This window comes from Simochromis diagramma, unplaced genomic scaffold, assembly GCF_900408965.1.
Source record: "Simochromis diagramma unplaced genomic scaffold, fSimDia1.1 OVJJ01000618.1, whole genome shotgun sequence".
NCBI lineage: Eukaryota > Metazoa > Chordata > Actinopteri > Cichliformes > Cichlidae > Simochromis > Simochromis diagramma.
Window position 1 is genome coordinate 1,597,633 of NW_024387423.1, and position 15,962 is coordinate 1,613,594.

Genomic DNA, 15,962 nt, shown 5'->3' on the forward strand with positions numbered 1-15,962 from the left:
ATACTGCAATATCTATATTTTGAGTAGTGCTGCTACTCGTTCCTCCAGCACATTACTTTAACATATTGAGTAATCTATTACTCAGCAGGCCTGCTGTAGACATTTGTGTTTGCTAGCTATGAGTGGCTGATTGCTATTCATGATAAATGAAAATGTAGTGAAGGAGGTTATTGAAGTCGGATTCCTTTTTGATCTAAACATGTATGCAGTGCAGTCACAATTAACATGTAGGCCACCACTTGGACTGCTGTGAAAGACAGATTTACATCGTTTTAAAAGAGTCGCTGATATCAGAGGTTTTTCTTGCTCCTCTCTGGCATGGATTTTAAATTATTATTTTCACCCTGCACAGTATAATAGAACTATTTCCCTACTTCCACTATAATTTTGCATTCTTTTGTGTTGCATACTTGCAATTTACTCATTAATTTCTCTCCATTTCCCACCCTCTTCCTGAGCTGTTAGCTCTGTCAGCTGAGCAGAAATGCCAGGATGCTTACCTCATCCTGCTCCCCTCCTTTTGAGGGAAGTCTGAGAGGTTTGGGGGGTGGGGGTGGGGGTAATAGGCAGGCAGCTGGAGACTGTACTGGCTTTGTTGGGGTTGGAAACTTTTCCCTTTCTTCTCCCTGTCTGCCTGCTAGCCTCTCTTTGTACATTAAACAATGCCTTTCCTGTTCACACTGCTGTTGTGATTGTTCTTTGCACTCTTTTTAATTCTTTGTATTGCTTAGTCACAATCTGAACACAATCCATTGAGTTTTTGATGTTGTACACCTCATAAGTCTTATTTTTCCTTCGTCTTTTTAGGTGGCGTATATTACATACAATCTTGCATATCATTTTCTGCTACATAGGAAGATAGTCAAATAATCATGCTGGCATGTTTTAAATGTCTTCTCTGTTCAAATTAGTACAGTTAAATCTACCAGCTCAATACACACACCTCCAGACTTCAGCTTGCTCCACACTGTGACGTAAAGGGTGGAACTCTGTTTGACTTTCATCCCACATCACTCAGTAGTGGTTCAGCTTGTCTGCCAGGATGTTGCTCGGTGTCTGTTCATGATGCAGTGGAACTCTTAGTTCTGCATTGACTGTCCCCAAGCCCATAGAAGCCCAGGAATGTGCATAGAGGCAACATTACACATGAGACCGGCAGGCCAGGAATGCAGCTGCAGTGAGACTGACTGACTACACTGGCTCAGCTGTGTGATGTCCGTTTCTTTCCTGTCATCACTGCTAGTTGACATAGCTATATCTCAATATACCTTTTCATCCATTCGTCTTTAAATCTTCTGTCTTCACTTGTCTGTTGTATATTTCTGTCTCTTTGTTTATCTACAATTCTCAGTATACCGTGTGCCAATCTGTGAGTCCACATACTTTTTGTGTGTGGTTTTCCTTGCCCTTTTCATATTAGTCCTTCACAGCCTGCTTGTCAGTTATTTAAAAAAAAAAAAACCCAAAACCATCTCACTAGTTAACTTCAACGGGTAAAGTTTTTTACTTGGTAGAGAATCCCAGATGTGGAAAGATTAGCATTCTTCTGCGGTGCACACAAGGTTGTCCTGTCCTTTCTGTTGCATCAAAAGAAGGTGCTTTAACCTCCATGGCCTCAATGCTTGAACATGAAGAGGTTTCCCCTTCATAATTTTCCTTTCACTCATTCTGACCGAGCTTATGTTTAACCAGAATGTCAACATCGGAGGAGGGAAAAAAAAAAACACATTGGGACCTTTCAAATATTTTGTCATTGTTTAGTTGTGTATGTATCTTGTGATGCTTGTGCTTTTCATATCAAGAATTCAATGTCATTCTTTTATGGCATAGGTTAGAGGTTACAAATATAAGCAAATGCCGCACCCGTCTTATAAATCTTAAATATGTGGAGTTTAGTCATTGAAGTATGTGCAAACAATTTGGAAATTCTTAAATCATATGGTACACAATGAGACGGTATGTCTGTGAAATAATGATGATGATTACATGGAACTGTCATCAAAGTCATATGTCTGGAGATGGTTAAATCTCCCAAGCATGAAAGGAACTTTAACACAGTTTTTAGTGAACTTTTTAGGTACATTAAACAATGCCTAGATATGTAATAGATTCTTGTTAATGCCTTTTGGGTGACTGTATCGGGATATTTTTGCACATACATGTAAGAGATTTTAAGTATATGGGAAAACATGAATCACTGCCACAGGAAATCTGTGCTGTTGTTGAGTTTATTGTACCCATGGTTCTCAGCATGTATTTAGTGTGAGGCGTACTCTCCCAGGCTGCAACAGGTCAGTTGAGGTCAGTACTGGATCTGGTCTCTCTCTCTCTCTTTGTGTGTGTGTGTGTGTGTGTGTGTGTGTGTGTGTGTGTGTGTGTGTGTGTGTGTCTCTCTCTCTGGAATGCCAAATAAACTCAGTCACCAGAGAAATCTGTGGTACATCCACTGTCCCTCATCTTTCTGTGCTGTCACTTTTTTTTTTTTTTTTGTACTTAATCAGGGATGTCGACATTACATTAACTAAAAGATTTTTCTAGTTAACTCGCATTGCCTCTTACTGTGTTTTGTTGCTAACAGGTGTAACAATAAAGTTAAATTTTAACAAACTAAATGATAATGATTGTAGCAACTAATGTTATAAGCAGAAACCAGCTCGGTTTATGCAACTGTTCGTTCACTATGGGAGTGTAAACAAGATAATTTGTCTTTGTGAATGTTGTCTGAATGCTTCTGAGTCTTTAAAGTGGAACCAGTGCAGAAGTACGAACAGGAGGCAACTCCTGTTGTTGCTGAAAAAAAACAAAATTGGCTCTACAAAGGTCTATGGTGAAAATGGCCCTTTGCGCTGTAACGTCAACACTTTCTTGATGAGCTTCTAGTTTTAATAATCTTAATAATAGTTTTGTAGATTTTGGTCCTGATAGGAGTCATAAAGGAGGCTAAAGCTGCACATATGTGCTTATCTTGTGAGCACAACACATAAATGCAAATATGCAATGTCTTGGTTTTACAGTCAGAGCTTCTCTTGTTGGCCACGTCCAGATTCAGGACACCCAACATGTAAAGGCTCAGGTGTCCACTTTGTTTAGCATTTGTTTGTGGAAGATATATTTGTTTGCAAGTTAGGTTTTTATTTATACATCACATAAAATGCATCTGTGATGAGCTTGAGACTAGATTCTCTCCATACCTTTTTTTTTTTCTGCATTTCATGGGGTGTGAATAACCTTTATTCCAAATGTGTTTAAATATATTTTACAAATCCGTTTTACTTAAGTCTGAGAAAGGATCAAGGCTGCAGAACCTGTGTGGAAAATGAAATGAGCTTGTGAAGATGTAAGAATCAGTTTTAACTTTTTTGCCTATTAGTTTTCATCAATTACCTGTGAAAACAAGATGACTAGATCCAATCAGAATTAAGTTGTGTAGTGAAATGGGAGGTAGTGATCCAATCAGAAGTAATCTCCTTGTGTAGCAAGGTTAGATTTTCCCAATTTGAACTGCTGTCAACAAACAAGGTTGGAGGCTCCCGGCTTTTTGTTTTTTGTGTTCATGGTCTGGCTGCATGGCTGAGTTCAGCATACACTTATGTTTAAAAATCACTCTGGGTTCTTGACTAGCTTAGTGTTAGCATGTTGTCTGTGTAGAGCCTTGCAAAGAGCTCAAGTTCTGTTAGCAGCATAATGCAGTTGTTTCTGTCCTGGATGCATTTTGCACTTTACCATTGCACATATCTCAACCATCCCATCCTTAATATAGATAAAATTATTGTCCAAGTCCACACTGTAAACTGCACCACTATTTTCCTCCAGCACACAAACTGAAATCAGGTGATTGTAGTGCAAGTGAAATCGATAAGCGGATTGGCAAGCAGACTAACAATTCCAAGGAACTGAACTACTGGGAACCGGTTCTCTACAAGTTCTTGATTCCCATACCTATCTATAATAGAAAAGGCCTGGACTAAGAATTACTCCATATTTTTTCTGCATCAGTTCTTTCCCCTATCTCTCCTGGATTTCGCAGAAAAACATCCCACACACGGGTGTGTTTCATTGTATGGATGGAACACACACTCACACACACACACAGAAAGTAATGAAACATAAAATCGAGATTAAAGACCAACAACCAAACACACATCAACAACAATCTGAGAACGGAGGACAGATAACAGCAAATTGAGAAGTTGGTGAGCTTGAACTGATAGAGAATAGATGTCTGTTCTGAGCCTATGAGAATGCAAATGGTCCAAGTCATTACTGAGCCAGCTCGCTGCAAAGTTGGTGTGATGCTGAATTCCACTGATGTGTGAACAGCACAGCCAGTATTCTGTGTGTTCACTGCTGGTGAGTGGGTGTCATATGTGCTTCATCCTCCATGCTCTATCAGGCAACTCCCTCACCTAAACCACAGTTTGTTCAGTATTGCAAATACTTTCGAGACGGACCATGTGAGAAAGGAAATGGTGGAAAATAATCTATTTTTTCTGATATTATCTGAAATTCATGGGTGAAATTATATTAAATAGGCTTTTGCTTTATTTTTACTTTCTGTTTGTTTCTCTGGGGTGGAGAGAAGCCAGCTTGTTAATAAATAAAAAAACAAAAAACAAACCCTCAGACTAAAAATACGCTGAAATGAAAGTGCATATAAATTTAGTTTGCACATAAATTAAAAAACAAAACGGCTCTCTTTTTGGGTGATGAGATTCATTGGTAGTGTGGACTGTGTTAATGTTAATGTATTTACTGCACGATAAGGCGCACATAAAATCCTTAAATCTTCACAAAAATCGACAGTGCGCCTTATAATCTAGTTAGCCTTATGTATGAATTTTGGTTTGTGCTTACCGCAAACCAATTTTATGGGGTACACGATGCTCAAAAATCTGTCAAAAAATTTTTTGTGCCACTTTTCGGAGCATTACAGTTACTGTTGCAAGGAGCCTCACGGAGTAATACGTACTGTGCTTCAACACAATATTACAGTGTTGTGTGTGTATAACAACTTCAAAATGGCGCCTGCGAAGAGACACGCTTACAAAGTGGATTTTAAACTCCGAGCAATCAGTTATGCAGTAGAAAATGGAAATGGAGCAGCTGCGAGACAATTTGGCATTAATGAGTCCATGGTGCGCAAGTGGAGGAAGCAAGAAGATGACCTAAAACAAGTAAAGAAGACCAAAAGGAGTTTCAAAACAAGGACAAAATTGAACAGTGGGTTATTGAACAGAGAACAGCAGGTAGAAGTGTCTCTACTGTCTCTATTCGACTCAAGGCAACAGTGGTAGCACGTGACATGCAGATTAACGACTTTGAGGGGGACCTTTTTGGTGTTTCAGTTTTATGAAAAGGCATAATCTCTCAATCTGCACAAGAACTACTGTCTCACAGCAACTGCCAAACGATTACAAAGAAAAGTTGGCCATTGAACCGTACTGTCGAGAAAACCGCTACCAGTATGGTATCTATATGCACCACGGGGAACAAGAAGTCATCCTTCACTGTAGTTCTGGGCTGCTAAGCTAATGGCCAGAAACACCCATGGTCATTTTCAAGAGGAAGACTTTGCCAAAAGAAAAGTTTCCAGCTGGCGTCATCGTCAAGGCTAACTCAAAGGGCTGGATGGACAAGGAGAAGATGAGCGAGTGGCTGAGGGAAGTTTATGTCAAGAGACCGGATGGCTTTTTCCACAAATCTCCGTCTCTTTTGATCTACGACTCCATGCGCGCCAATCAAGGCTGTCAAAACCCAAGTAAAGCATACTAATTCGGAGCTTGCCGTCATTCCAGGTGGATTAACCAAAAAACTATTGGTGTCAACAGGTCGTTCAAAGTTAAATTACGAGCTGCGTGGGAGCATTGAATGACAGAAGGTGAACACACATTCACCAAGACAGGGAGGCAACACTGAGCAAGTTACGCCACTATCTGCCAATGGATCGTGGATGCTTGGGCTAAGGTATCAGTCTCAAGTGTCGTCCGAGCTTTCATGAAGGCTGGAATAATCACTGAACAGCTAAGTAACAGCAACAAGATTGATTCAGATAATGATGAGAGGGATCCGGGCATGCTTGATGCTGAAATTGCCCAGCTGTTTAACTCAGACACTGAAGGTGAAGAGGTTGATGGATTTGTGGAAGTTGAATGAACTGAAAACGTAAGTGTATTGTTCAATATTTGATGTTTTACAGCTTAACAATGTTAATAGTTACTGTGAATGAGTTGTTTAAAGTTTAACTCATCTGATTGTTTTATTTTGCTGAATGCATTTTAAACGCCTTTTAATCCAGCGCGAGAAGGATCCGGGCATGCTTGATGCCGAAATTGCGCAGCTGTTTACCGTAACCGTGAAGAATTTGATGGAATTGTGGAAGTTGAATGTACTGGAAAGAGTTACTGTGAATGAGCTTAATAAAGGTCGAGTTATCTGACTGTTTTGTTTGTCTTAATGCACCTTATAATATGGTGCACCTTATGTATGAAAACAGACCCAGTCTTCAACAGTGCGCCTTATAATCCAGTGCGCGTTATAGTGTGGAAAATACAGTAAACTGACACACAGAGAAACGCTTTAACTGCTGACCACAGTTTGGGGCCAAGAAGCTGACATAGGTGTTTGATTTTGTGAGTGTCTTACCCAGGGTCTTGAGATGAGACTGCTGGGCAAGTCTAGCTACATCATCAGTCCTCTCATCACACACATGCACACACAGCTATCTGCTCAGCAGCGATAAGCCCAGTCATTCACTCCTTGGCTGATTTAGATGCGGTGGTAGCTTTGTGACAGACACCAAGGTCAGGATAAAGCACCTGCCGTACATTTTCCTTTTCATGGGTGAATGAAAGTTATTAGCCTTTGTCATCCAGTGCACTTCACACTGTACCCTCATTTCTTTCTGCTTTCATTTCTGCTCACAATACAGTGCACCTACATGTAGCAGTAGTAGTATGGGAGTTTGTTGTTTGCAACATATTTTAGAGTCACTGCATATGTAACTGTTTTAACAGTCTTTCATTGGTCTTACAATGGTAGAAAGCAGGGTTGCAGCCAGCTGATGTTTAAGCTGCTACAGTAGAACTGTGTTGCTATAATGCTAATTCCATGTGTGTGACAGAATAGCAAATCTTGATATTCTGTGCAGGTAGGAGACGTGGTGAAGTCGATCTGTGCCTGAGTGCGAAAAGACTGTTATGTGCACATATGTGACAGCAAATATGATTTAACTTTGTAAATAAATCGAAACCATATTTAAAAGCACTGAATGGTTTAGCAGCACGGTGGCACGGTGGTTAGCACTGTTGCCGCACAGCAAGAAGGTCCTGAGTTCAATTCCACCATCAGGCCGGGGTCTTTCTGTGTGGAGTTTGCATGTTCTCCCCGTGTTTGCGTGGGTTCTCTCCGGGTACTCCGGCTTCCTCCCACCGTCCAAAGACATGCAGCTTGTGGGGATAGGTTAATTGATTAATCCAAATTGTCACTAGGTGTGAATGTGCGAGTGAATGTGAGTGTGAATGGTTGTCTGTCCCTGTGTGTTAGCCCTGCGACAGACTGGCGACCTGTTCAGGGTGTACCCCGCCTTTCGCCCTATGACAGCTGGGATAGGCTCCAGCGCCCCCCGCGACCCTGAAAAGGATAAGCGGAAGCGAATGGATGGATGGATGGATGGATGAATGGTTTAGCCTACCTTTTATTAATAGACAGAAATGTTTGGATATCGGCTAAGGAGGTAAAATGGTTATAATTCCTAACATTTGTCTGGTTCTGTAATAACTTTCTAAACTCTTTAAGATTTTCATGCTCTTTCAGGTGTAAAAGGAACAGTAGGCTAATTTACAGTTATCCCTTTTGTCTTTAAATAAATTCTGGTGGGAGGTCGTCTTTTACCTCATTGGCTACTGGGCTTTTTATACATTAGTTGAAACACCGGTAAGTAGAGCTGGGCGATAGAACGATAACGATATGTATCGCGATCTAACTTTTTCTCGATAGAAAAATTAAACTATTGCGATAGACCTCGCCGCTCTTGTCCTCTTTTAAAAAAAAAAAAAAAAAAAAAGGTCAGCCAATCCAAATTAAGTAGCACACAGCCGCAGCGTCACGTGACTTGTTACGTACAGCACAAGTGCCAAGCCGCACATGTGTATTTCTTTGGGAAGCAGCCAGCCACCGTACCGCCAGGGTAATGGAGGAAATGAGTGTGCCGACTAGAAAAATCAACCGAGCGTGACCGAAGAGAAAACAGATGATGGTTCTAATGCCGGAGAGATTGTCGAACGGAAGAGCCATAGAAGTTCCGTAGTGTGAAGGTATTTCGGCTATTTCAAGTCTGACAAAAAACAGAGTAGTGCGCACTGTAAATTGTGCCGAAAGCAAGTCTGGAAATACAATAAACTGGTGCATGCTCAGGCTACGTCCACACGTACCGGGTATTTTTGAAAACGCAGATATTTCTATGCGTTTGCACCTTTCGTCCACACGTAAACGGCGTTTTTGGTCACTGAAAATGAAGGGTGGGGTGGATATTTTTGAAAACTCCGTTTTTGCATTTAGTGTGGACTAGAAAAACGGAGAAAACGCAGCGTCAAAGGTGTGCGCATTTTTTGACGTCACACTGTGCGCCACGTTATTGTTTCGGTGAAATGAATTTCTACAATACTGTTAATTCTACTCTCTGCAGTGTTTAAATGCTTACATATACACACAGTTACTGTCCCTCCACACATACGACTCGGTTCTGCTTCTATGCCCCAGCTTTGTTTACTTTTTCCCACCGAGGCTTCTAGACTTCTGATTGGCCAACATTTCTACACGGTTAGGAATCTAGCGCCACCTGCTGCTTTGGCATGTTCATAGCAGCGTTTTCCTTCATTTCTGCCTTTATGTGTGGACGGGATTATTTTTTAAAACGAAAACGGCAAATCTCCGTTTTCAAAAATACCCGTGTACATGTGGACGTAGCCTCAGTCTCTGACTGGAAGCGCTAATTCGTCATTCGGCTTTTGTCAGACTAAAGTAACTGTTAAAACTGTTTGAAAAGCTCAGCTATACAACAAGGACAGATTGAGAATTTCCTTTTAGTTCTCAGTTTATTTGATATTGACAAAAGTTAGTCAATTTTGTCTGTTCTTCTGTAAAACAAACTAAGATTTATTTTTAGAATTAATATCTTGTTTCTAAGTGGAATTGACAATTTAGTCTGTTTTGTTTGTTCTATTTTGAAACTTAAACGCTTTAGCGGCTGCCTTTTGTGTAGTTTGCAATATTTGCCTTTATTTATCTGAAAAAGTGTCATGTTCCTTAAGTACATCTACCCTGTTGAACTTATTATGGGAAATAAATATTTAAATAAAAACAAGCTGCTGATTATTTCACATTTTACTTGTGAGCAACGGCACATTTAAATCTTACAAATATAGTTATTTGGCTTATATCGTGATATATATCGTTATCGCCTGAAATGAAAAAAACATATCGTGATATGAAAAAAACTTATATCGCCCAGCTCTACCGGGAAGTTTTACTTAATCTCCAGCATGAAGCAAAGAAATATACTTAGCATAGCATATATATGTTTGTCATACCAAGTTGAGAGAAATAAAACAAATCTTCATCCAGTCCCATTTCTTTCTAACTGATGTGTCACTGCAGCCCTAGACTTCCTCTTAAAAAAAAAAATACACAGCCAGTTCTGCCTGCCACATCAAGATTTCCTGTTTTCTGTCCCAACTCGCAGCTAGAGGAGTCAGACTTGTGGAACAGGGAGAAGATAAAAAGGATGAAATTGTGGAGAGAATGAACTGCTTATGTTTGAGAGCAGCAAGATGTTGGTGCTGGTAGTGCCAGTGGTTTGGTTGCAGCTGTGCAGCTGTTGTGCGTAGTACTGAGTGCTGCTTTTGATGTTGGGGTGTAGTGATGGTGGTAGAGATTTGTGTACTATAGTTTCAGCTCTTATGAAGTATGCACATGGATACAGTGGGTGAGAAAACATACTTAGCAGCCCTCTTTACTGTTTAAATTCTTACTACACAACTACTGTGTGGGGGTAGTTTTAGGGGTATGTGTATATCCCCTGGCAATACTCTGCATGTGTTTCCATTCCTCTGTATAGTTCATCGCCAAGGTGTAACCAAAGACACAGATAAACAAATACACATTCAGGGATCGACACACAGCAAGCAAATTGTAGCTCCGTAGCAACACTCTCTGAAAATAACAGACATCCTTTATCTATCTTTGTCATCAACACTCCCAGAAACACATGGCATAACACACGCAGAATCAGTATGGATAACTGGTGTTCTGCTGTTTTGAACTGCGATACAAAACTTTCGGGTAAAAAATTGCACCTATGCAATTTATAATGGTTGCCCTTTTCTTGCTTGTCTTACAGTTTTGATGACGTTTGGCCCTACTACTCAAAACATATGACATGCATTTTCTCTCCTTGAACATTTTTCCAGCTTCTCCCTGGATAAATCTCTCAAAATAGACACTTTTTTCCTAGCAATTTAAGATGTTAATTATAAATCAGGACATTTATTTCTCCACAAGTTGTACGAATGCACAGTTTAATGGAGAGCCTCTTTTGAACAGTTGAACAGAGGGCTTATATTGTTGGCTATTGAAAAAGGAAAGTGCTTGCATAATTACAGTTGATTACAGCTGTGTGTAGCATTACAAATGAGGAAACATGCTTTCACTTACATCTGTTATTCAACAACTAGAAACCATACTGCTTCTTTTTTTTAATTTTTTATTCTTTTGTACATTTATCGAGGCAACGTCAAGCAAGTGCACGTTGTATCAAAACCCAACTCCCAAAAAGCTCACTTTGGTTGCAGCTTCTTTTGCCTTAGCATCTCTTTACATAATGTCTCTCAGTCACCCTCTCTTTTGGCTGTGTTTCACTCACACCTTCTAAACATGCCAAATTCTTAAGGCCTATTATACTTGCCATTCTCGCCCTCGTAAACTGCACTATGTGCCAAAAGTGATGTCACAGCCACTGGCCAAGCCACACTCTGGTTGCTGCAGCTAATTTGGAAACATGACTTTGTGATTGTGTCAGTTTTTTTTCCCCCCCATTTCAATGCTACATCACTGGAAAAACTCAATGATTCCTAGATACAACGTTTTAAATAAGTGGACTTTCTGAAGAAAACTGAAAAATACTTGATGTCTGTGCTGCTTTTATTCCTGATGTGGAGGTTTTGTCTGAGTGGTAACACCCGCTGTTTTGGATAATACTGCTTTCAGATACCCGTGCCCTTGTATAAATGGTTATGGGTTATGGTGATCACTGTTGTCACTGTGAGTGACATGACTACTGTAGTGACCATAATGGGTCCTTTAAGTCGACAAAACATCTATTAGATTAGGTCAGAAGCCATCTAAATGACTAAAAGCATAAACGCACTCAGAGGTCACATGAGTCATTACTTTTTATAATGAGAGAACCATCTTTGTGTTGGCTAAGGTGACCCTTTGTATTTCAACAATTATGAGAGTAACATATTGCTTAGACTATGCTATGAAAAACACTTTAGCAGCTGTTATACTGAATAAGCAAAATGTCAACAGGTAGCAGCTGGACAGGAATACTACAGCTCAAAAGAGCAGATTTTAGAGGAAGTTAAATGATATTAAAAATATTTTCAATTCTTAGAATTTGAACTTACATCCAGCAAGACTGTTTATCCTTTGACTCTTTATCTTTTCTAAACTGTAGTATACTGTGTTGTTTTTGCTTTCTCTAGGTTCTGTTGCATCGGTTTCACACCAGTTGGCCCCCACCCCTCCGCCAAAATCCGGCTATTAGATGTGACCACGAGGTTGATCAGGAGAAGCCATCATGTCTTAAACACAGAAGGGCCCTCTGGAGCCCTATCGCCCCACCATGGCCCGCCATCCCCCTCCCCCTCTCCCTCCCTCGTGCACCACCTTACCCCCTCTCCAAGCCCCATCCAAATCCCAGACCTTTCTGCCCATGTGAGAGACAGGCTACCCAACCCTGGCTCCCCACTGGCGCATCCCTCCCCTCCCACCGGAGAGATGAGCTTGCAAAAGCACCAGCAGCTGGGGCGAGGAAGTGGTGGGGTAATGGGTTCTGATCGGGACCTGCAGTCCACTGCTTCCTCAATCTCTCTGCCCTCTGTGAAGAAGGCCCCCAAAAAGAGGCGTCTCTCCCTAGCCTCGCTTTTTAGGCGGCGAGGACGAGAGTCTAAATCAGGCCGCCAAAGGTCCAGAGACCTGCAGCATTCTGGACCCGGAGGGCTAGGAGGGGTGGATGGCATCGCCAGTATTGAGAGTATCCACTCTGAGATGTGTAATGATAAGAACTCTGCCTTCTTTGCTGTGGCTGGGACCGGAGCTGCCTCGTCTGCTGCTGCTGCTGCTGCCTCCACCTCATCTGCCTCGGGGCCTTGTTCCTCTACCTCCTCATCCTCCAAGGTAGGGGGTGGGGTTGGGGCAGAGCTACTGGAGTGCCCGCTGTGCCTTTTGCGTCACTCCAGGGAGAGTTTCCCTGACATCATGACCTGTCACCACCGCTCCTGCATTGATTGCCTGCGCCAGTACCTACGCATTGAAATCTCAGAGTCCCGTGTCAACATTAGCTGCCCTGAGTGTTCAGAGCGCTTCAACCCACACGACATCCGTATGATCCTGGGAGACCACGCACTGATGGAGAAATATGAGGAATTCATGCTGAGGAGGTGGCTGGTAGCTGATCCAGACTGCCGCTGGTGTCCTGCACCAGACTGTGGGTAAGTAGTTAATTAAAATACTTGGGATTTAGTGGACCATGGAAATTTAAAGTTTGTTACCACCCTCAATGAAGGCAAACAAATGTCCAGTGTGTGTGTGTGTTCGTGTGTGTGTGTGTGTGTTCGTGTGTTCCCAAGTCGGCTGCTGAGTGTGAGACTTGTTTGTAATTGGAAATTACTTAAATTTATCAACAAGCTAGTTGTGCAGTTTCAGCTGAGTCTCAGTTCGCTGCTTGCTCATGGGGATACCTAAATGGTAAATAGTTCTACTTTTTAAAAAATAAAAAAGTTATCCAAATCCAAAAATTGAGAACTTAATAATGATCAAATAAATAAATATTGGAATAGTTGGAATATTAACTTTTTTTCATAGTGTCTCAAATTGCTCACCTTGAGATTGAGAAAGCTTATCTTGGGTCCCGCCTTAAGCATAGTTGCTTGAAGTCACAGAATGTCGTTCACTTTCTGTGGTCTCTGGTCATCAAGTCACTTCCTGTGTGGATACTGCTTGAAGTACATGTGAAACACCACATATACTGACTGACACGGCGGGGGACTGACTGACACAGCGGAGAGACACAACTCCAAAACCTCGAGCGGTGGAAGTGAGTGAAAGAAAAGCGACATAGCGCGTTTGACCTCGGCTGTTGTAAGAATGAACTCATATCAAGTGGTACGGCGCATTAAGCTATGGTGTTTCTGTCTCACTGTCAACTGACGGGAATGATGAATTTCTCAACCTGACATCTTCGTGGAGGACAAAAACAATCACACAGGCCCAGGATCCTCCAGCAGCCACTGTGCCCAGGCTCCTCTAGCAAGGCACCAACAAGTAAATCGACAGATTTCAACAGGCCATCACAAGGTAATACCAATCTCATCATTTTCAAAATGCCGCCTAAAAAAGCAAACCCAGGAGTTGAAGAGGAGTTGGAAGAGATTAGGAAATCGCTTAATTTCATGTCTGATGAACTGAGTAAAGTGGCTAAACAACAAGGTATGCTACATGACCTAATGGATGAAATAAAACAACTAAAAAACCTCATAAAGGACAAAGACAAGAAAATAGACGACTTGGAACGGCGAATCGAGGACCTTGAACAATACACAAGAATGGATGATTTAGTCATAAGTGGACTGGAGACGCAACACCGAACCTACGCCAGAGTAACAGCTGGCGGAGGTAAAGACGGTGAAGATGCTCCGGTAGAGGAGCTGCAAACGCTTGAACAGCAAGTGATAAAAATTCCTTCAAACGAAGAATGTAAGTATTCAGAGCCATCATATTGCAGCATGCCACACACTCCCCAGTAAAGACAGTAAAACAAAGGCAGCAATTATTCTTCGGCTTGTGAGTCGCAAAACAAAGATTGAGTTACTGAAACAGGGTAAGAAGCTAAAACGGACCGGTGTGTATTTAAATGAACATTTAACGAAAAAGACTGCTGAAATTGCAAGATAGGCACGCAGCCTGAGAAAACAAAATAAGATACAAGCAACATGGACGAGGAACTGCAAAGTAATGATAAGACTAAATGGCAATCCCGAAGAAGCGAAAGTTGTGATGATAAGAGAACTCAAAGACTTAGAGCAATATAAATAATCAGGAATCTGCTATGGAAACTATTGGAAAGTCACGATTGGATAATGAACAATGGGTATGGAAAGTGTTTCTGGCCTTATGGCTCAAAAAACAATGGAAAAAACAACAACAAAAACAAAAAACACATAAATGACAAGTTTGGACACAGATTATAGGTTTCCATTCAGAGATATTGAAGAGGAAGAATTTGATTATGAAAAGGACTGTCAAGGTGGTTATTTTGCCACACACACTGAGAAATCGAACTTCAAAACGTTTAATTATGCTGAGCACAACATGCATGACCCTGAAAGTAACATTGACCCAGATAACCACTTCTACAATAACAACAATAGTACTTGTGAGTACTATACAGATGACCAATTCAATATGAATATTAAAATGGCAAATGCATTGTCGGTCATACATTTCAATAGTAGAAGCCTGTATAAAATTTTTTCTAAAATTACAGAATGTTTAAGTAAGTTAAAAAAGTTTAATATAATTGCAATATCAGAAACATGGCTCAATAATGAGAAAGTTAGTGAAATGGGACTGGAAGGATACGAATTATTTACAATGAACAGGGTGAATTAAAAAAAGGAGGCGGTGTTGCTTTATATGTAGATAAAGTTTTGAAATGTAGTCTGATTGAATGTATGTCAAGCACCATAGATAACGTATTGGAATCTGTTACTATTGAAATCCATGTTGAAAAAGCTAGTAATATAATTATAAGTTGCATCTATAGGACACCAGGATCATTGAGACATTCAATGAAAAACTTGCTATGTTTAGCAACCTAAATGATAAAAAAAGTGCAAATAATTTGTGGTGATTTTAATATAGATTTGCTAAACCCAAATGGACATCAGAAAACAACAGATTTCATAAATACAATGTATAGTAACTCCCTTTTCCCTGTAATTATAAAACCAAGTAGAATAACAATTGATACAGCTACATTGATAGATAATATATTCACAAATAAAATTGACTATGAAATAGTAGGTGGACTTCTTATAACTGATATAAGCGATCATCTTCCTGTTTTTGCAATTTTCCAAAATTATTTTGGGATTAAAACTAAACAAAAGAATCAAACATTTGATATGATATGACGTAGAACAACAAGAGCCATTACTGCCCTCCAGGTAGACTTAAAGGAACACAATTGGAATGAGGTTTTTGCAAATGAAGATTCAAATAGTGCATATGATGCATTCCTATCAACTGTAATTTCACTATATGAAAAACATTGTCCTTTAATGAAAATCACTAGAAAGCATCACAGATCAAATAAGCCATGGATCACAAAGAGGATAGAAGATGCATGTAAAAAGAAAAATAATCTATATAAGAGATTCATAAAACAGAGGACAAAAGATGCTGAAATAAAGTACAAGTTATATAAAAATAGATTAGTAAATATTATAAGAACAAGTAAGAAAGAATATTACCACAAATTATTGGAGCAAAGTAGAAGTAACACACAAGAAACATGGAAGATATTAAATAGTATAATCAAAAAGGGCTCAAAAAATAAGAATTATCCAGATTATTTTAAAAAAGATAAAGATATTGTGCTTGATAAAATTAAAGACATTGCA

General features: G+C 40.2%; 1 protein-coding gene across 1 annotated transcript in view; it reads left to right on the forward strand.

Annotated features, from left to right (window-relative positions):
* The window catches only part of LOC120722024 (E3 ubiquitin-protein ligase RNF19A-like), a 31,901-nt gene that overhangs the window by 4,206 nt on the left and 11,733 nt on the right, over window positions 1-15,962 (forward strand). The window contains exon 2 of the mRNA XM_040012731.1: window positions 11,763-12,770. Within this exon, the coding sequence (XP_039868665.1) occupies window positions 12,058-12,770 (713 nt within the window). The 5' untranslated portion in view covers window positions 11,763-12,057. The remainder of the gene's footprint in view (window positions 1-11,762; window positions 12,771-15,962) is intronic.